Source organism: Aquarana catesbeiana, linkage group LG09 (assembly GCF_042186555.1).
Source record: "Aquarana catesbeiana isolate 2022-GZ linkage group LG09, ASM4218655v1, whole genome shotgun sequence".
NCBI classification, from domain to species: domain Eukaryota; kingdom Metazoa; phylum Chordata; class Amphibia; order Anura; family Ranidae; genus Aquarana; species Aquarana catesbeiana.
In genome coordinates, this window is record NC_133332.1 from 202,250,978 (window position 1) to 202,271,601 (window position 20,624).

The 20,624-nt window shown below is 44.4% G+C and overlaps 1 protein-coding gene across 8 annotated transcripts in view; it reads right to left on the reverse strand.

Moving 5' to 3' along the window:
- VAV2 (vav guanine nucleotide exchange factor 2) overlaps window positions 1-20,624 on the reverse strand; it is a 375,354-nt gene that overhangs the window by 15,034 nt on the left and 339,696 nt on the right. For all 8 annotated transcript variants that reach the window (XM_073599569.1, XM_073599567.1, XM_073599566.1 and 5 more), the window contains 2 exons: window positions 10,211-10,298; window positions 8,806-8,917 (listed from right to left, as the gene is read on the reverse strand). In XM_073599569.1, the coding sequence (XP_073455670.1) occupies window positions 8,806-8,917; window positions 10,211-10,298 (200 nt within the window). The remainder of the gene's footprint in view (window positions 1-8,805; window positions 8,918-10,210; window positions 10,299-20,624) is intronic.

The following is a 20,624-nucleotide window of genomic DNA, read 5'->3' on the forward strand; positions in this document are numbered from 1 at the left end:
AAGTGTCAAAATGTTAAGAAAAACAAGACACAGCTTGGGACAAGTCCTTTATTAAAAAATAAAAATGTCCCATGAAGTCCATTCATCTTCCATCGCTCCGCCGACGGACCGAAAAAAAAAAACCCCACCACCGTATGACGCTCCCCTCTGACGCCAGGGCAATTCCCCGTGCATCTGGGGGGGCGGGGTCACCCGGGTACGTCACCGCGTGGCCCCGCCCTCGGTTATATAAGAACTGTCAAAGGCGCTGAAGAGTCATATGGCGGGAGCCTCCCATGGAGGCGGATCGGTGGAGGGTTTTTTTAATTTTTATGTCCGTCGGCGGAGCAATAGAAGAAGATGAATGGACTTCGTGGGACATTTTTATTTTTTAATAAAAGGACTTGTCCCAAGCTGTGTCTTGTTTTTTTTTTTTTTTTTTTTTTTTAACATTTTGACACTCTTTTGTGAAATGGTACGGGTACAATGATCGTATGGTATATAAGCAACAAAACAAAAAGGAAAGAGGTAAATAAAAAATGAATGAAATAAGATAACCTACTCTCAATTAAACGTATATTGAATTGATATAGTAAAATGAAACAAAGTGATGTGAGACAAGTAAAGTGAAGGAACAAAACTAAAGTAGAATAGAACCCTTGTGCAAAAGGGGACATCACTATATATATGGCTACCCCAAAGTACCTTCCCCATGTTTAGGGTATGTGGCCTGGTATGGTTCGGGGGGGGAGGGGGGGCGATCTCTCGCCCCCCCTCTTTTCCTGCGGCCTGCCAGGTTGCGTGCTCAGATAAGGGTCTGGTATGGATTTTGGGGGGGCCCCTACAACATTTAAAAAAAAAAAATTGGCGCAAGGTTCCCCTTAATTTCCATATCAGACCCAAAGGGCCTGATATGGATTTTAGGGGGGGCCCACACAATTTTTAAAAAAAAATTTGGTTCAGGGTTCCCCTTAATATTCATACCAGACCCAATGGGCCTGGTAATGGACTGGGGGGGGGGGATCCCATGCTCTTTTTTTCAATGAGTTTTATCTATATTGCCGGGACCCGACAATTCTTTACAGCCGCGAGCAGTTTTGAATGACAATTTTTCCTTTATAAATGTCATTTTGCTGTGGTACTGTTCTAAACACAGGAAAACTGTGCCACTTTACAGGGATACTATAGATACCCAGCAGGCATGATATTTAAAGGAATATTTAATTTTTATTTTTTCACTTTCAGCATTAAAAAAATCACTGCTCCTGAAAAAATGGCTGTTTTTTTAAAAACGTTCTGCATTGATACATGTCCCCTGGGGCAGGACCTGGGTCCCCAAACACTTTTTATGACAATAACTTGCATATAAGCCTTTAAAATGAGACTTTTGATTATTCATGTTGTGTCCCATAGACTTTTTTTTTTTTAAAGGGTAAATTTTATTGAAGTTCACAAGATTATTTTACAATACTATATCACAATTCTTTATCACATTACAACAGCCTATATTGCGAAACATTGTATACTGGTAACACTCATTTAGACTTAATATTTGTTAGCATGAAAATAAAGCTTTGTCAGCATACAGAATAACCAATGTACTCGTTTCTTATCTAACTGTTTCCTTATCTTGTTCCCACTATTTCCTCCAGCTTTATATAGTCTGTCATTATTTCTAACAGTAAATCCACTTCTCACCTCGTGTCCATCACACCTGCACATATACATTGTTAAATAACCTGATAACTGTTATATTTCAATCTCTCCGGATACCTTTGTGATCCATTTCCCCCAAATTTTATCAAACTTTTTGTTACTCCCTCTGGCTTGATAAGTGAGTTTATACATTGGCAGAGCGTTATTAACCAATTTTAACCAATCCCCAAGAGAGGGAGGGCTCTGCTCCCTCCACTTGAGGGCCAAAGCCTTTTTAGCGTAACAGAATAGTATACGTAGAAGGGTCTTCCTTGGTGTGGGTAGGTCCTCCTCCTCCAGGTCTCCAAGCAGGCACCTGGCCGGAGAATATATATTTGGGAGCTCTAGCTTTTCCTCCACAAATGTGAGGATTTCCCCCCAGTATGTCACCACCTGAGGACATTGCCACACCATATGGAAGAAATCTCCCACTTCCGCTTTGCACCGGGGACACTCCGGGGAATCCCTCCCTCCCATTTTGTGCAGCCTTTTCGGGGTGTAATACAGTCTATGTAAGTAGTTAAATTGGAGCATTTTATCTCTGGCCGAGATCATTGATGACACCGTGGTGTCCAACACCTCCTGCCATGTCTCCTCTGTAAGAGATGGGATATCCTTTTTCCATTGTATGGCCACCCTGTCTAACCCAGGGGAAGAGGGAGCTAGCAGAACTGAGTAGTATCTAGAAATCAGTTTTGAGTGGTCTTCCTCAGCAATAAGTTTTTCCATTGAAGATGGGGAGAGATTGATCTCATCCCCTCCATATTGAGCCCTGACGGCATGCCTCAACTGGAGGTATCTGAAAAAAAAAGTGTTGGGTATGTTATATTCAGTTTTCAGATCTATGAAGGCTCTGAAATTTCCATTCCTAAACAGCTGATGTGCGTATTTTATCCCATAAACAGCCCAGCAGGCTCCGTCCGGAGCCTTGGCTATCTCAGGGAGCTGAGGGTTATGCCACAATGGAGCATTAGGAGAAACTGCCAGACTAGATCCCCTTATTATCCTATTACATATATGAAATATTTTATATGAGAGCTTTAAAATATTAGACCCCTTGTTCGGGTACGGACCATTTCTAAACAGGACATTGATCAGTGCTTCGTACGAATGAACCTGGGCAGCCTGGGTGGCCACCGATGCTATGTTCATCTGCGGGAAGCCCCACCAATGTACATGTGTTAATTGGGCAGCTAGATAGTAATATCTTAGGTTCGGTAGAGCTAGCCCACCTGACCTTATGGGTAAATGGAGTGTCTCCATAGATATTCTAGCGGGTTTGGGTCCCCATAGAAACGTACCAAGTGTCTTGTTTATATCAATAAACCATTTCTTTGGAATGTATACCCGGGCATGCCAGAGTAAGTACAAGAACCTGGGCAAATAAATAATTTTAAATATATTAATTCGCCCAAAAAGGCCAAGGGGGAGTTTAGCCCAAGTCTGTGTACTCTCCTTTAGTCGCTTCCAGACCGGTAACAGGTTAATCGACACATACGAGCTCAGTGGTAGCTGTATTTCAACCCCCAGGTATCGAAACCTTGAGACCAAAGATAGTGATATCCCCCAAGAGAGTTTCGGAACATATGCGGGGTCAAAAGGGAATATTACGGATTTACTCAAGTTCACTTTGAACCCGGAGTACCTCCCAAAGTCGGATATTCCGTCTAAAGCTATGGGCTGTGACCCCTCCGCCTCCTCCAGGTATAAAAGCATATCGTCGGCGTATAAAGATGTTTTTTCTTCTCTGTCATTAATCTTACATCCCTTGATCTGTTCGTCCGCCCTCAACAGCGCCGCCAATGGCTCTATTGCCAGGGCAAACAGCAGGGGCGACAAAGGGCACCCCTGCCGTGTGCCCCTAGCTATGTCGAAGAGCCCGGTAATGGAATTATTGATACGTAGTCTAGCCCGAGGTTCCGCATATAGGAGTCTGACCCACCGTACAAATCTTGGGCCGAAACCCAGCCGCCCAAGGACCGCTATGAGGTATGGCCATTCTATAGAGTCGAACGCCTTATGGGTGTCAAGTGACACCACCACCCGAGTATCGGGAGTAGGGCCCTTCGATTGTAATATAGTAAAGAGGCGTCTCAGATTTATGGCAGTCGATCTCTCAGGAATAAATCCTGTCTGATCAGGATGGATAATAGATGCTATCACCTTATTGAGACGTTTCGCCAGGATTTTAGCTAGGATTTTTGCGTCCACATTAATAAGGGATATAGGCCTATATGATTCACATAAATCATGGTCCTTGTGCGGCTTGGGGATCAGTACTATCAGAGCTTCTCTCATGGATTCAGGTAAAATACCTTTGTCAAAGGCATCTTCGTACATCTCAATCAACTTAGGGGCCAAGGTTTCCGCATATGCTCCGTACCATTCAACTGGAAAACCATCCAGTCCAGGGGTTTTATTAGGTTTAAGGGACTTTATGGCTGATAGTACTTCTTCAGTTGTAAACTGAGCATCTAGTTCCTCCACCCCCTCCTCTGTAAGCCCTATCAGGGGTATTGGGGCAAGGTACGTCCGCACCTCCTCCAACTCATAATCCACCCGTGATCTATAAAGATCTTTATAGAATGACAAAAATGCATCTGCGACATCATCATGTGATGTGCAGATTTTCCCATTTGTATCACATATTCTTGGAATAGAAGTTGGGGCCTGCTGAGAATGCGCCAGATAAGCCATTAGTCTACTATTTTTATCTCCAAATTCAAAGATCCTTTGTGATTGATAAAGTAATTTTTTCTGAGTTTTTTCTATCAATACTAAATCTAGTTTTCTTATATTATCCCTCCATATTCTATGAGTATCCGAGTTAGGGTTTTTGATATATTCTACTTCGGACTCCGTGGCCGTTTGCTCCGCATCTCTGACCTTCCATCCCTTATCAGACTGCAGTTGTTTAACTAAACCTGAAATGGATCCCCGGAGTGTAGCTTTAAATGCATCCCATGTGACCCCCATCGGGACCTCTTTCTTGTTTTCTAGCCAAAAATTATTAATGGATGTTGCGGTGGACCTCTCGAAACACTCCTCCCTAAGCCACAAGGGGGTCAGCCTCCATACAACATAGCCCCTTGGTTTCTCCATGTCTATGGAGAGAAGCATGGGAGAGTGATCCGAGATGGTCCTTGGTAGATAATGAACATCCAGAACCCTTGGGAGCAGGTCCCTAGACACAAAGCATAAATCTATCTTAGAGAGTGTATTAAAAGTGGCAGAGTAACAGGAATATTCTTTATCGTCAGGGTGTTTCCACCGCCAGGCCTCTACTAAGTCATAGGGTTTCACACATGCCTCTAGGGGTGATCCTCCTACCACAGCCATTTTAAACCTATCCTTATCTGGTGATAACACAGCATTCAAATCCCCAGCCAGAATGATCGGACCCTCCGCCATCTGCAATACCTGAGCCATCATCTCCTCCCATACCTTGATTGCAAACGGGGGAGGTATATATACTGCTACCAAGGTATAAGTTTGGTTATTGATAGTTACTGCGAGGGCCACATATCTACCCATAGGATCAAGTTTAACCGATTTAATAGTGTATAGAAGCGACTTAGCAAACAATACGGATACACCCCTGGCATAGCTGGAATAAGTAGAGTGAAATGCTCTACCAACAAAAGCCCTATGAAGGGCTAACGTTTTGGATCCCACTAGATGTGTTTCCTGAAGGAATATGATATGTGGCCTTCGTTTTAGGATGTATTTAAATACTAGGGCTCTCTTTATTTTTGAATTGAGTCCTCTCACATTCCATGAGAGAATATCAAGGGATTGCATCATGGTAAAAATAGAATATAATAGCAGCAGTATATAGGTCCCGGGGGTATAGCAACATTTCCAATCCACCCTCAAAGGAGCGTTCAGTGTATTCTTTCTCTAATTCTTGCCTCCTGGAGTAACATGCTAGGATATACTTCCTATCTGTGGGTACATCTAGCTGGTACCATACTCTTAAATATAAACATGAACTTTTTTACTGGTACCATTTTTCCCATAGCTTAAGCAGTATTAAACCTGTAGGGTACCCTTCAGTTGCGTGAAAAAACGTCAAAAACAAAAAGAAAAAAAAAGAACAAAAAGAACAGAAACCAACTTTGCGATCAATGTAATTGATCTGAACTCCCTGTCCCCCCACCCTGCCTGCAGCCCCGAACAACCCACAGACTTTCACCCCAAACATTGAATCCAAGAAAACTCTTCCTAAAGGGGGGGTATTCTTCCTGTGCCAGCCGGCCTGGAAGCTTTAGGAAAAAGTATATGTGAGTTTACAGAGTTCTACCGACACCGCGTTGCTTGAAGATCATATACTAGTGTTCCTTTCAGGTCGACTGATAGCAGGATCTTGTAAACCGGCATCCAACAAGCTTAAAAGTCATCTTTCATACCTTACGGGGTATAACACATTAGGTTTATGTTGATCGTTTCTCGTTTCACCTCAGGAAGCCTCCCGGGTGCTCGCTGCTAATACCGCTAGCTATTAGGGACATCATATCTTTATCCCTGTCCCAGGGATTCCAGCCATCTATTCGCCTCTTTGGGTGATGAAAAGAATTGTGTTTGTCCTTTGTGGACCACTCGAAGTTTGGCTGGGTAAAGCATGCTGTATGGTAAGCTGCGGTCCCGCAAGCGCTGTTTTACACTTTGAAATGCTGCCCTTTGTTTCTGTGTAGCAGCAGAAAAGTCAGGGAAAATGGAAATTCTGTTATTATTAAACATTAGCTCAGGTAGGATTCGGGCCTTTCTTAGGATAGTTTCCTTGCCTCTGAAGTAAAGAAAGCGCGCTATCATGGGTCTAGGATATCTCCCAGGAACAGGGGCTCTCAATGGGATCCTATGCGCGCGTTCTATGGCGAATAAGTGAGAGAACCTGTCAGTACCAAATACCTGTTTAAGCCAGGACAGCAGGAATTCCTCTGGGTTTTTCCCCTCTGTGCCTTCTGGGAATCCCAAGAACCGAAGGTTGTTCCTTCTCAGCCTGTCCTCTATGTCTCCCATTTTGGCCTCCTGGGATTTGTTGTCCGCCGACAGGTCTCTAACTTGCAGCAGCAGGGGGTTAAGATCATCTTCCACTGCACTGATTCTGTGTTCCGTTTGGGTGACTCTTTGCCTCACCTTCTGCACATCATCTTTGAGCAAAGCAAAGTCCACCCTAATGGTTTCTATTTGCGTGGATAAGGCCGCATGGCAGCTTTTTATAGTATCCATAATTTGTAGGAGCGTCGGCTCACCGCCTTGCGTACCGGAGCCGCTCTCCTCAGGTTCCGATCCCGGAGAGGGCAGGGGACGAGCCAGCGGGTCAGTCAGATCCAGCCAGTCTCTATCCCCCTCGGTCCACTCGCTATCAGGCGGGGCTGCTGTAGCAGGCCTCGTTCTCCCCAGCCGGGCGCCATCTTGGGTGTCCTCGTGCGCATATTTCGCCAGCTTCTCTGCGGGTGTAGGATCTACACTCGGGCCATATTTCACCATCTTCAGGTGCCCGGGGTGTTCCGCTATCCGATCCGGTAGTTTTGGGGCGAAAAAGTTCAACCTGCAGGTCTACAGGATTCGTCAGGATTTAACCGCGGTCGGAGCTCTGAAGGAAAGCTTCCTCACATACCGGAAGTTGGACACGCCCCCCCCGTCCCATAGACTTTAACGGTGTTCATGTGTTCTGCCAAATTTTTTGCCTGTTCGGTATGTTCTGGTGCAAACCGAACTGGCGGGTGTTCGGCCCATCCCTACTGGCTAGTAACTGTGCCAGAAAATACAAAATACTCTGGTGCAGAGTGTTTTTTTTTTCTGTACAGCAAAATGCAACAAGTATGCAATTATCTTCAATAAAAAAAAACAAACATAGTATCAGCATTGTAGTGTGAACAGGGACCATAGAAAACAATTGTTTTCTTTGTCCTGTCACATAGACCTGCATTGGAAAAATCAAGTCTCTGCACATGGTGTGAACAAGCCCTAAAATATTCTATGCACATCAAATCTGTGCATTTTTTTAATGCATGTATGATGTGAATGAGCCATATCGCGTGTGTAATTTATGGTTAATAGGTCTGCATGTAATAACCAGCAGGGCCATGTCTCCTTACATTTATTATTAGTTGAATTATTGCATAAATGCACATGAGCAGCCCCTCTCTAGTTTCCCCTTTTACAACATTATGCAATGGTTCTAAAATTAAATCTAAAAAAAAAAAAAAAAGTCAGCCTTCATATGAACAATGTCCCTTTATGCTGCTGGCAATAAGGACCAATATACACTGATCAGCCATAGCGTTATGACCACCCACCCAATCTTGATTAGGTCCCCCTTTCTGCCACTAAAACGGCCCTGACCCATTGAGACATGGACACCAGTAGGCATCACTAGAGGTTGGCAGATCCTTTGGGAACATGTTACATCCGTTTTTAGGGTGTTACTTGTAACATGTTCCCAGTGCTGCAGCCCCTGCCCCCTCTCCCTGTGGCAGCAGTATAGGGAGAAGTTCCCCGTACTGGCTGTCACTTTTTGAAAACTGCTTGCGAGTTCTAGACTCTGCCCACACGGCCACGTCATTCATACACAGAGCTCTAATATATGTGCTGACGTTCAGATGCCATTGTAACAAAGTCATAAAGTTATGGCTGATCAGTGTATTTATATAAAGAGTTTGGAAACCAGTCCAAGAGCTCCCTTGACAGCACTCTCCATGGCACATTTATTAAAACACTCTGTCTGGCTAATGACAAGCAGCTACAACAGCAAATTACAAAACTTCTGTACCATCAGCAGAGGCAGGTGGATTCTCTCTCGTTTAAGCTGGCCATATATTATACAATTTTTGTATTCAATTTCCATTAGATTTACCTTCAGCTATGTAGTACTAGGGCCTACCGACTGTATACAAATTGAAAGTGTTCAGGTTTGACCTCATATTATACTGTTTTAGTAAACCTAAATATAAAATTGTACAAACTAATTGTATAATGTGTGGCCAGCCTTAGACTACATTCAGAAAAAAAACATTTTTTGCCTGTTACTCTGAACATTCTTAAATCTAAACATGACCAGTCTATGGTACTCTTCCTTATCTAGTTCAAGGCAGAGGCAGCCCTGTTATATAGAAAGGGCCGACTTACCTGGGGATTTGGGTGAACTGCGGGTGCGGAGTTTGTAGGGGTATTTTAACGTTGTGTCCAACTGCTTGAAGCTTTCCTTTAGGGAATGTGTCTGATAATACTCCACCAATTCCTAGAAATATCAAAAGCAACTTGGCAATATTCAGACAGAAAAAAAAAACAGACAGCTGCATCCAAAGCAGTATAACAAAGGCACTGCAGTCTCCTGTACAGCCATAAATAGTTTGCTTTTTCCTGGCATGGGTTTAGCCCTGAGGAAAATAGCGTGGAGAATTTTGGGTGTGGCAAAATTGTGTGGGAGGGGCTTAGAACTTAAGCCTATTCACTGTGTACACAGCAACATTTACAACAGTCCTTGTACCCAAATAGTACTCTTTAATTACAGTGCCACAAGCAGAAGTCTAGCAGACCCAAATAAAGCACAGCCTACCTTAAAGTGGAACCTTGGGTAATGAATAAAAATGAGCAAACAGGCAAGATTTGTAATGCAGAAGAGACATGCTTTGTCTCTTCTACATTCAAATTACCAACCTGCCTGTCCGCCCCTGTACAGTGAGTTACACACGCACAACTCAATGTAGAAATTCGGCAATGCCGAAACCAACGCATCTCCCGCGCATGCATGGGAGTGATGTCATCTCAGCCTAGCCAGTGAAAGCGGGCAGTGTTCAATACCCGGAAGTCGACCGCTTGAAGATGTCAGCGGCTGGCGAAAGTTCAAGGGCGTCACAGTGCTGGAGCCAAAGTGAGTAAAGTAAGAAGAAATACCATTAACATAGTCACTGAGCAACCAGCAATTGTTCTACAATATAGCAAAGTGTATTGGTCAAAAGTATGAAATACACAGCATAGTATATACATATCAGAGCAGGGGTCAGGAGTGCATAACACGCACAGAGCACAGGGGTTAGGAGTGTGTAATGCACACGGAGCAGTGGTCAGTAATGTGTAATGAATAGTGCAAGGTACCAGCATACCTGTCTGACTGGATATAAATCTATAGTGACAAACTGGGCTATCCTCCCTCAGCTGGGTCACCTGAGCCGAGGAGGAGATAAGAAAAAAAAAAAATCTTCCATACCAGCGTCTGCAGTGGCTGTCAGCTATCAGACAGCCGAATTATGAATACTCTGGGGGGTGTTTAGACTCCCTTATCTACACTCTTGACCTCCTGCCATATGATTGTATGCTAGAAACCCTCACATTCATTTACGATTGTGTTTGGGCATGGGTACAATGACCTCAAGGAGAGGGTGGAGCTGGTACCAGAGAGAACACAGTCTGCATTTTACAGGCTCAGAGCTCTTCCAAGAATAAAGGAAGCATCAATCATAGAGATTTACCAGACACAGCAGCCATCTGCAGATGATTGCCGGGGAATCACACTCAACAAGTGTCTACTTACCAATAAACTTTCAAACTTCTTGGCTTCTGTGATGTGGATCCAGCTGTCTTTCTCTACAACCTTGATGTGTTTTACTTCATCATTAAATCTGAAAAATTATTATTTGATAATAAATGCACTGTTTGATGGCTGGGCATGAAATAACACTTGAGAAACTCAATAACTCAAGTTAAAAAGGCTAAATTGAAATACACATTGAAGTATTTGCCAGTAAATCTCAGCTCTCAAAATGACAGCTAGGAGTTGCTATGTAGATATAGCAGCTATTTCAGCTACTACTGTCAAAAAACAAAGTCTGATACAATGTTTATAAATACTGCTAGTTACAGCACAGTGGGCTAAGTGGTTAGCACTTCTGTCTGGCAGCACTAGAGTCGCAGGTTCGAATCCCAACCACAGCACTACCTACATGGAGTTTGCATGTTCTCCCTGTGTCTGTGTGGGTTTCCCCCGGTTACTCTGGTTTTCTCCCACATTCCAAAGACATGCGGGCAGGTTAATTGACTCCTGTCTAATTTGGCCCTAGTATGTGTATGTATAAATGTGAGTTAGGGACCTTAGATTGTAAACCCCTTCAGGGCAGGGACTGATGTGAATGTATAATACGTATGTAAAGCATTGGGTAAATTGACAGCGCTATATAAATACCTAGAATAAATAATAAATACAAATGAATAATGTTACTTTTGTATTTACTCTGTTTCTTCATTATCTGCTTATGATATCAGTTAGGCTAAGGTTACACTAGCTGCAAAAGCATGCAATTCATGAGCGTTTTTGGAGTTCCACAAATGCCTGTCAAAATTGTGTGCATTGCAGTGCCCAGTGTTGTTTACATGGCTGGGTTAGCATTGCACCATGCTGTGTTGTGTTAAAATTGACCCGACCTGTAGTTTGCCAGGCTATGCAACTCCCCAAATGCAGCTCCCGCGGGCGCGCATCGGGGAAGTTCTGTGTTGGCCGTGTCCCTCGGACACAGCCAGTCATAGCGGCCGTTTTCAGCGCGATCGGCGGTGCCAATAAGAGACGATCTCATATGTAAACATATGAGATCATCTCTCATTGCTGGTGTTCTGCGGCACTCCCTCCTCACACAGAGACAGCGTGTGAGGAGGGAGAGCGAACCGCTGCGGCGGTAAGTAAAAATAAAAAAAAAAAACTAAAAAAGTGTCCCCACTGCCATCTGTCCCCACTGTCATGCCCCTGCCATCTATCCCCAGTGCCATCTGTCCCCACCGTCATGTCCCTGCCATCTGTCATCAGTGCCACATAGTGCCATCTGTCATCAGTGCCACGTATTAGTGCCATCTGTCATCAGTGCCACGTATTAGTGCCATCTGTCAGCAGTGCCACATATTAGTGTAATCAGTGTCATCAGTGCCACATATTAGTGTCACGTATTAGTGCCATCTGTCATCAGTGCCACGTATTAGTGTCATCTGTCATCAGTGCCACATCAGTGCCATCGGTCATCAGTGCCACGTATCAGTGCCATCTGTCATCAGTGCCACGTCAGTGTCACGTGTCATTGTCCTGGTGCTCCAGGGCCTTCAAAAGTGTAATAGGTAGTCAACAAGTTAGATATGTAATTTATGCTCCTTGAACACCTGATGGCGCTCCCTGCATGTTGGGCCTCTCTATGTGGCCAGGCTGTGAAAGAGTCCCACACATGTGGTATCATAATACTCAGGAGGAGTAGCAGAATGTATTTTGGGGTGTCATTTGTGGTATATACATGCCATGTGAGAGAAATAACCTAATACAATGACAATTTTGTGGGGATAAAAAAATCTCCATTTTGCAAAGAATTGTGGGAAAAAATGACATCAAAAACCTCACCAAACCTACTAAATACCTTGGAATGTCTACTTTCAAAAAAGGGGTCATTTGGGGGGTATTTGTACTTTCCTGACTTGTTTGGGTCGCAAGAAATGAGATAGGTCATCTGTACATCAGGTGTGATCAATTTTTTATGATTTTCACCACAGCTTGTTGACTCTCTAACTTTCACAAAGACCAAATAATATCCACTAATTTGGGTTATTTTTACCAAAGATATGTAGCATTATAAATTGTGGCCAAAATTTATGAAGAAAAATTACTAATTTGCAAAATTTTATCACAGAAACAAAGAAAAATGTGTGTTTTTTTTCAAAATTTTCGGTCTTTTTTCATTTATAGCGCAAAAAAGAAAAAACCCAGAGGTGATCGAATACCACCAAAAGAAAGCTCTATTTGTATGAAAAAAAGGACAAAAAATTCATTTGGGTACAGTATTACATGACTGAGTGTCATTCAAAGTGTGACAGTGCTGAAAGCTGAAAATTGGTCTGGGCAGGAGGGGGGTTTAAGTGCCCAGTAGGCAAGTGGTTAAGAACCACTGACTTAGAAAGTATTATTAGCCAAGTGATAATAAAAAAAATGTATACAATAACAAACCAACTCAGAAGGTCTGGCGAGATTTTTTTAACACAATGCAAAAAGACTGAACATTTTGAAAAAAAAAACAAAAACGTGTTTCTTCGTTTGCTATAGATTTTGCAAATAATTGTTTTTCTTAAAATGTAGCCCAAAATGTATTCTGCTACATTTCTTTGGTAAAAATAAGCCAAATCAGTGTGTAATATTTAGTCTGTGTGAAATTTATAGTTATAGAGTCCACCAACTATGGTATATATATCTGAAAATCGATCAATCCTGATGTACTTATGCCCCATCTCATTTCTTGAGGCCCAAAAATGCCAGGACAGTACAAACACCCCCCAAATGACCCCTTTTTGGAAAGTAGTACAGTCACCAGTGCAGTACAAGGTCATCATATAACTGGTATGGTGGTGATTGGGGACACTCATACCGCCCAACTTTTTGAGATGGGAATGAGGGACACCTATCAGCAAAAGTATGCAGGTATCGGACACGCCCCTTTAACCACTTAACAACCGGCCCATAGCCGAATGACGGCTGCAGGGCGGTTGCTTAACTCTGGGAGGACGTACTATGACGTCCTCCCGGAATTCCCCTCTCACGCGCCCCCTGAACACCCGAGAACATCCGTGACCGCCGAGTCCAGGCGCATCACGGATCCCGGTAAGTGGCCGCTGATCACGGCCGTTTACCATGTGATCGCGCCGTCAAATGACGGCGCGATCACATGTAAACAGACCGGCGTCAACTGATGACGCCGGTTCCTCTCCCCCCCTCCTGTGTACCGATCGGTACACTGTGGAGGAGAGGGAGATGGATGGATGGATGGCTGCAGCACTGTGGGCTGGATGTGTAGTGCCCACAGCGCTGCACAGAGACATCCAGCCATCCATGCTCAGCCATCCCTTCTGCTGTGCAATACTCTGCAAAGCCCCTATAATACTCTGCAAAGCCCACATTACTCTGCAATACCCCCATAATACTCTGCAATACCCCCATAATACTCTGCAAAGCCCACATTACTCTGCAATACCCCTACAATACTCTGCAATACCCCTACAATACTCTGCAATACCCCTACAATACTCTGCAATACCCCCACAATACTCTGCAATACCCCCACAATACTCTGCAATACCCCCACAATACTCTGCAAAGCCCTGCCATACTCCGCAATACCCCGCAATACACCCCGCCATACTCCGCAATACACCCCGCCATACTCCGCAATACACCCCGCCATACACCCCGCCATACTCTGCCATACACCCTGCCATACTCCGCAATACACCCCGCCATACTCCGCCATACACCCCGCCATACTCCGCCATACACCCCACCATACTCCGCCATACACCCCGCCATACTCCGCAATACACCCCGCCATACTCCGCAATACACCCCGCCATACACCCCGCCATACTCCGCAATACACCCCGCCATACTCCGCAATACACCCCGCCATACTCCGCAATACACCCCGCCATACTCCGCAATACACCCCGCCATACTCCGCAATACACCCCGCCATACTCCGCAATACACCCCGCCATACTCCGCAATACACCCCGCCATACTCCGCAATACACCCCGCCATACTCCGCAATACACCCCGCCATACTCCGCCATACCCTGCCATGCTGAGCCATGCTCAGCTGTACTCGGCCTCTGTATGTGGCCAGGCTGTGGAAGTCTCACACATGTGGTATCGCCGTACTCAGGAGGAGCAGGAGAATCTATTTTGGGGTGTCATTTTTGCTATGTACATGCTATGTGTTAGAAATATTGTATAAATGGACAACTTTGTGTTAAAAAAAAAAAAGCGTTTTAACCACTTCCCGCCCGCCGGCCGTCATACAACGTCCTTGACTTTGTGCGGGGATATCTGAATGATGCCTGCAGCTACAGGCATCATTCAGATATCAGCTTTTTCAGCCGGCGATTCCCTACACCATAAGAACGATCATAGCGGCTGTTCCACTGCTTGATCGTTCTTACGGGAGGCGAGAGGGGATGTCCCCCCCCCCCCACGCTTCTACCGACTCACAGCTACGATCGATGCCAGGATCGTTTTTTTTTTTTTTTTTTTTAAATTTCAGGCTTCCCAGCTTAGAGGTGAGATGTGGGGTCTTATTGACCCCATATCTCACTGTAAAGACGACCTGTCATGCCATATTCCTATTACAAGGATGTTTACATTCCTTGTAATAGGAATAAAAGTGGTAAAAAATTTTTTTTTTTTGGAAAAAAGCATCAAACTAAAATAAAGTAAAATGAACAATAAAAAAAAAATAAAAATTTTAAAGCGCCCCTGTCCCTGTGTGCTCGCATGCAGAAGCGAACGCATACGTAAGTCCCGCCCACATATGAAAACGGTGTTCAAACCACACATGTGAGGTATCGCTGCGATCGGTAGAGCGAGAGAAATAATTTTGGCCCTAGACCTCCTCTGTAACTCAAAACATGTAACCAGTAAAAAATTTTAAAGCGTCGCCTATGGGGATTTTTGAGTAGCAAAGTTTGGCGCCATTCCACAAGCGCATGCAATTTTGAAGGGTGACATGTTGGGTATCTATTTACTCGGCGTAACTTCATCTTTCACATTATGCAAAAACATTGGGCTAACTTTACTGTTTTGGTTTTTGTAAAGCACAAAACAGTTTTTTTTCCAAAAAAAAACGCGTTAAAAAAATTGCTGTGCAAATACCATGCGAGATAAAAAGTTGCAACGAACGCCATTGTATTCTCTAGGGTCTTTGCTAAAAAAACATATATAATGTTTTGGGGTTCTATGTAATTTTCTAGCTAATAAATGATGATTTTTACATGTAGGAGAGAAATGTCAGAATTGGCCTGGGTGCTCCAGAACGCCTGAAGGTGCTCCCCTGCATGTTGGGCCTCTGTATGTGGCCACGCTGTGTAAAAGTCTCACACATGTGGTATCGCCATACTCGGGAGTAATAGCAGAATGTGTTTTGGGGTGTAATTTGTGGTATGCATATGCGGTCTGTGAGAAATACCCTGCTAATATGACAATTTTGTGGAAAAAAAAAAAAGTAAAAAAAACCTTGATTTTGCAAAGAATTGTGGGAAAAAATGACAACTTCAAAAAACTCACCATGCATCTTTCTAAATACCTTGGAATGTCTTCTTTCCAAAAAGGGGTCATTTGGGGGGTATTTGTACTTTTCTGGCATGTTAGGGTCTCAAGAAATGATAGGCCGTCAGTACTTCAGGTGTGATCAATTTTCAGATATTCGCACCATAGCTTTTGGACTCTATAACTTTCAAAAAGACCAAATAATATCCACCGATTTGGGTTATTTTTACCAAAGATATGTAGCGGTATAAATTTTGGCCAAAATATATGAAGAAAAATTACTAATTTGCAAAATATTATAACAGAAATGAAGAAAAATGTATTTTTTTTTTACAGATTTTTTGGTCTTTTTTCTTTTACGGCGCAAAAAATAAAGAACCCAGCGGTGATTAAATACCACCAAAAAAAAGCTCTATTTGTGTGAAAAAAATTTCATATAGATACAGTATTGCATGACTGAGTAATTGTCATTCAAAATGTGAGAGCACCAAAAGCTGAAAATTGGTCTGGTTAGGAAGGGGGTTTAAGTGCCCAGTTGTCAAGTGGTTAAAGGAGAATTGTACAAAAAAACGAGATTGGTTAAACCCACAAGTGCTTTTTTACCACTACTATTCCTTTATATTGGCTTTTGGAATTTACAAATGCAGCAATTTAAAAATTGGATGAAAGGTTTAGCTTTGGAAAACATTTATTGATAGATAAAAAGCAAAATGAGGGACAAATGAGGAGGAACAAGGGACATTGCTCCAAATCAGGGACAGTCCCCCGAAAACAGGGACAGTTGGGAGCTATGGACACTGACTGCTGACAGTACGGAAAAAAACGTTTTTGTTTTGTTTTTCCTTTATTTTTTTTTTCCTCTTTTTTTACAATTTTTTTTTTTAACACACTGTGACCAGAGCAAAAAAATGTTACTGCTCTGGGTAAGTGATCAGGATAATAGGATTTTTTAAAACAGCTTACCTGTAAAATCCTTTTCTTTCGAAGGACATCACGGGACACAGAGCCTCAGTAATTACTGATGGGTTATATAGGTATCACTGGTGATTGGACACTGGCACACCCTATCAGGAAGTTCAACCCCCTATATAATCCCTCCCCCTTGCAGGGATACCTCAGTTTTGTAGCCAAGCAATATAGTGTATTAGAAGAGGGGCGGGACCTCTGTGTCCCGTGATGTCCTTCGAAAGAAAAGGATTTTACAGGTAAGCTGTTTTAAAAAATCCAATTTTCTTTCTCGAACATCACAGGGCACAGAGCCTCAGTAATTACTGATGGGATGTCCCAGAGCAATGCTACCTGAGGGGGGGGAACCACGACCAAGTAGGGTGCAATCAGACCTGAGGACCCTGTACCGCTGCCTGCAGCACACTACGCCCAAAGGCGATATCCTCATGCCTTCTCACATCCACCTGATAGAATCTGGTGAATGTATGAACTGAAGACCAGGTTGCGGCCTTGCAGATTTGAGCCATAGAGGCCCGGTGATGCACTGCCCAAGAAGCACCAATAGCCCTTGTGGAATGTGCCCTGATCTGAAACGGAGGAATCTTCTGTTTCAAACCGTAAGCTTGAATGATCAACTGTCGAATCCATTTAGAAATGGTAGCTTTTGACGCTGCCTGTCCTCTATTGGGACCCTCTGGCAGCACAAACAAAACATCCGTCTTGCGGATCTGAGTAGTTGCCCCTAGATAGGCCTTAACTGCTCTTACTACATCCAACGAATTTAGAGATCTCTCTTCCGGAGAACAGGGATCTGGAAAAAAGGAAGGTAGAACAATGTCTTGGTTTCAATGAAAATCAGAAACCACCTTCGGTAAAAAACTAGGATAGTACTAGCGTAGTACCACTCTATCCTTGTGTATAATCAAATAAGGCTCCTTACAGGAAAGAGCTGCTAATTCTGATCCTCGCTTAGCAGAAGAGATGGCCATCAGAAAAATTAATTTCCTTGTCAACAAGACCAAAGGAATCTGACTTATTGGTTCAAAAGGCTGTTTCTGTAACACAGCCAGGACCAAATTCAAGTCCCAGGGGTTTAGGGGCGCTTTAACCGGAGGATTAAGACGCATCACCCCCTGCTTAAAGTTTCGGACCAAAGAATGCGAAGCAAGTGGCCGCTGAAATAATACTGATAAAGCAGAGACCTGGCCCTTGATGGTACTCAAGGCCAGCTTCATCTCTAATCCCATCTGTAGAAAATCAAGGATTCTACCTATGACATATTTCCTGGGATGCCAACCTCTGGATTCACACCAGGTTATATAAGCCTTCCAGACTCTATGATAAATCATCCTGGAAGCTGGCTTCCTTGCATTAATCAAGGTAGATATGACAGGACCTGAGAGCCCACGACTCTTCAGAACGTGGGTCTCAATAGCCAAACCATCAAATTTAGCGTTTGTAAGGCAGGATGGAACACTGGACCTTGAGATAACAGGTCTGGGCGTACCGGTAGGGTCCACGGGGAACCCACCGTCATCCTTACTATTTCTGCATACCAAGTCCTTCTGGGCCAAGCGGGGGCCACCAGAAGTACCGACTTCCTTTCCTGCCTGATCCTGCGAAGGAGTCGTGCTAGTAGCAGAATAGGCGGGAATGCGTAAATCAGTGAGAACCGATGCCACGGAATCACCAACGCATCCGTCCCGCATGCAAGAGGATCTTTTGTCCTTGCCACAAATCTGTCTATCTTTTTGTTGAATCGGGATGCAAAGAGATCTACATCTGGAACCCCCCATCTTTGGCATATGGCCCAAAAGACGTCAGGATGCAGAGACCATTCCCCTGGAAGTAACTGCTGGCGACTTAGATAGTCCGCCTGCCAATTTTCTATTCCCGGTATGAAAACTGCCGATGTGCATGGCACATGCATCTCTGCCCAGATTAAGATCTGGTTCACCTCTTTTTGAGCAGCTTGGCTCCGGGTGCTTCCCTGATGATTGACATAAGCCACTGCTGTGGCATTGTCGGACTGGATCCTGACCGGACAACCCTGTAGCCTGATAGTGCAGGCTTTTAAAGCTAGATGTATCGCCCGGATCTCCAGAATGTTGATGGGTAAGGTCCTCTCTGTTTTGGACCATACCCCTTGGACCGCAGCCTGTTCCAGAACTGCTCCCCAACCTGACAGACTGGCATCTGTTGTTACCACCGTCCAGGTAACCGGTAGAAAGGATTTCCCCTTCTGCAGGTTTTCGGGTATGAGCCACCAATTGAGGCTCTGACGCACCGCATGCGACAGGTGCATCGGAAAGTCTAATGCCTGAACCTTCTTGTTCCAGGTCGACAGAATACTGTGTTGCAGCATTCTTGAGTGAAACTGAGCATAGGGAACTGCTTCGAATGAAGACACCATCTTCCCTAGTAGCCTCATACAAAGGCGGACTGAGGGACCCTCCTTGGTCCTTACTGTCAGAATCAGCTCTCTCAAAGCAGTGATCTTTGCCTGGGGTAGAAATATCTTCTCCTGGCTTGTATCTATAATCAGACCTAAATACTCCAGTCTTCTTACTGGTTTTAGGAAAGACTTTTCTAAGTTGAGGATCCAACCCAGGTGTTCTAGATACCTGACCGTGGTCCTCAAGTTTCCCTTCAAAGAGGCTACCGACCGGTCTATCAAGAGCAGGTCGTCTAGGTATGCTATGACAGCTATACCCTGAGCCCTTAATCTGGCCAGAGGAGGAGCCAAGATCCTTGTGAACACTCGAGGTGCAGTGGCTATCCCGAAAGGCAGAGCCACAAACTGGAAATGGCGCCCTCCTACCTCGAAGCGCAGAAACTTCTGATGAGCAGGAAAAATGGGCACATGCAGATATGCATCTCTGATGTCTATTGATGCCAGAAATTCTCCTCCCTGCAGGGTGGGAACTACTGTTCGAATTGATTCCATGCGGAAGGATTGAATTCTTAGGAATCGGTTCAGATCCCTTAAGTCCAGAATGGGCCTGACATCCCCATTTGGCTTTTGGACCGTAAAAAGGTTGGAATAGAAGCCCAATCCCTGGTCCTTTGCGGGAACTATCATAATGACCTCCTGCGACAAAAGTCGCTCTAACGCTAGAAGGAGCGACTGCTTCTTCTCTGGGTCTCTGGGAACATTTGATCTGAGGAACCGAGGAGAGGGGAATTCCTGAAACTCCAGCTTGTACCCTAAGGTTACCGTGGAGATTACCCATCTGTCCTGGAAGTCCTCCTGCCAGAGCTCTGAGAACTGTCGCAGTCTTCCCCCCACTCGAGTGAGCGGGGGCGCCCCCTCATGCAGAGGTCTTAGTGTTTTGCCTAGTAGGCTTCTTTCCCCAGGACTTCTTTTGTCCCTGGGGTTGACTCTTGTCTCTGGACCCCGATGGAGGCGGCCGTCGAGAAGCCCCCGGCGCTGGGGAAAGAGTCCGTTTGAAAGAGGGACGCTTACTCTTCTTCTTGACAGGTAAGAGAGTGCTTTTCCCACAAGAGATTCTCTTGATATAGTTATCCAAGTCCTCTCCAAACAACCTTGCACCACGAAATGGAAACCCAGCCAGTAGCTTCTTACATGGTGCTTCGGCTGACCAATTTTTCAACCATAGGATTCTACGTATATGCACCAACCCCAGTGAAAGACGGGAGGTTTGCACGATAGAATCTCTAATGGCGTCAACCACAAAGCATAAGGCCGCTGGAAGGTTAGCAAACCCCTGGGCCTGCTGTTCAGGTAATACTTTGATGACCTGCTCAACATGGTCTCTTAAGTATTGACAGACTCCAATCGCTGCTACTGCAGGTTGGGCCACTGATCCTGCTAAGGAGAAAACATCCTTCAATAGGGATTCCATCCTTTTATCTACAGGATCCCTGAGCATCTGAGCATTGTCTACAGGACAAGTCAGGCTATTATTTACGGAGGAAATG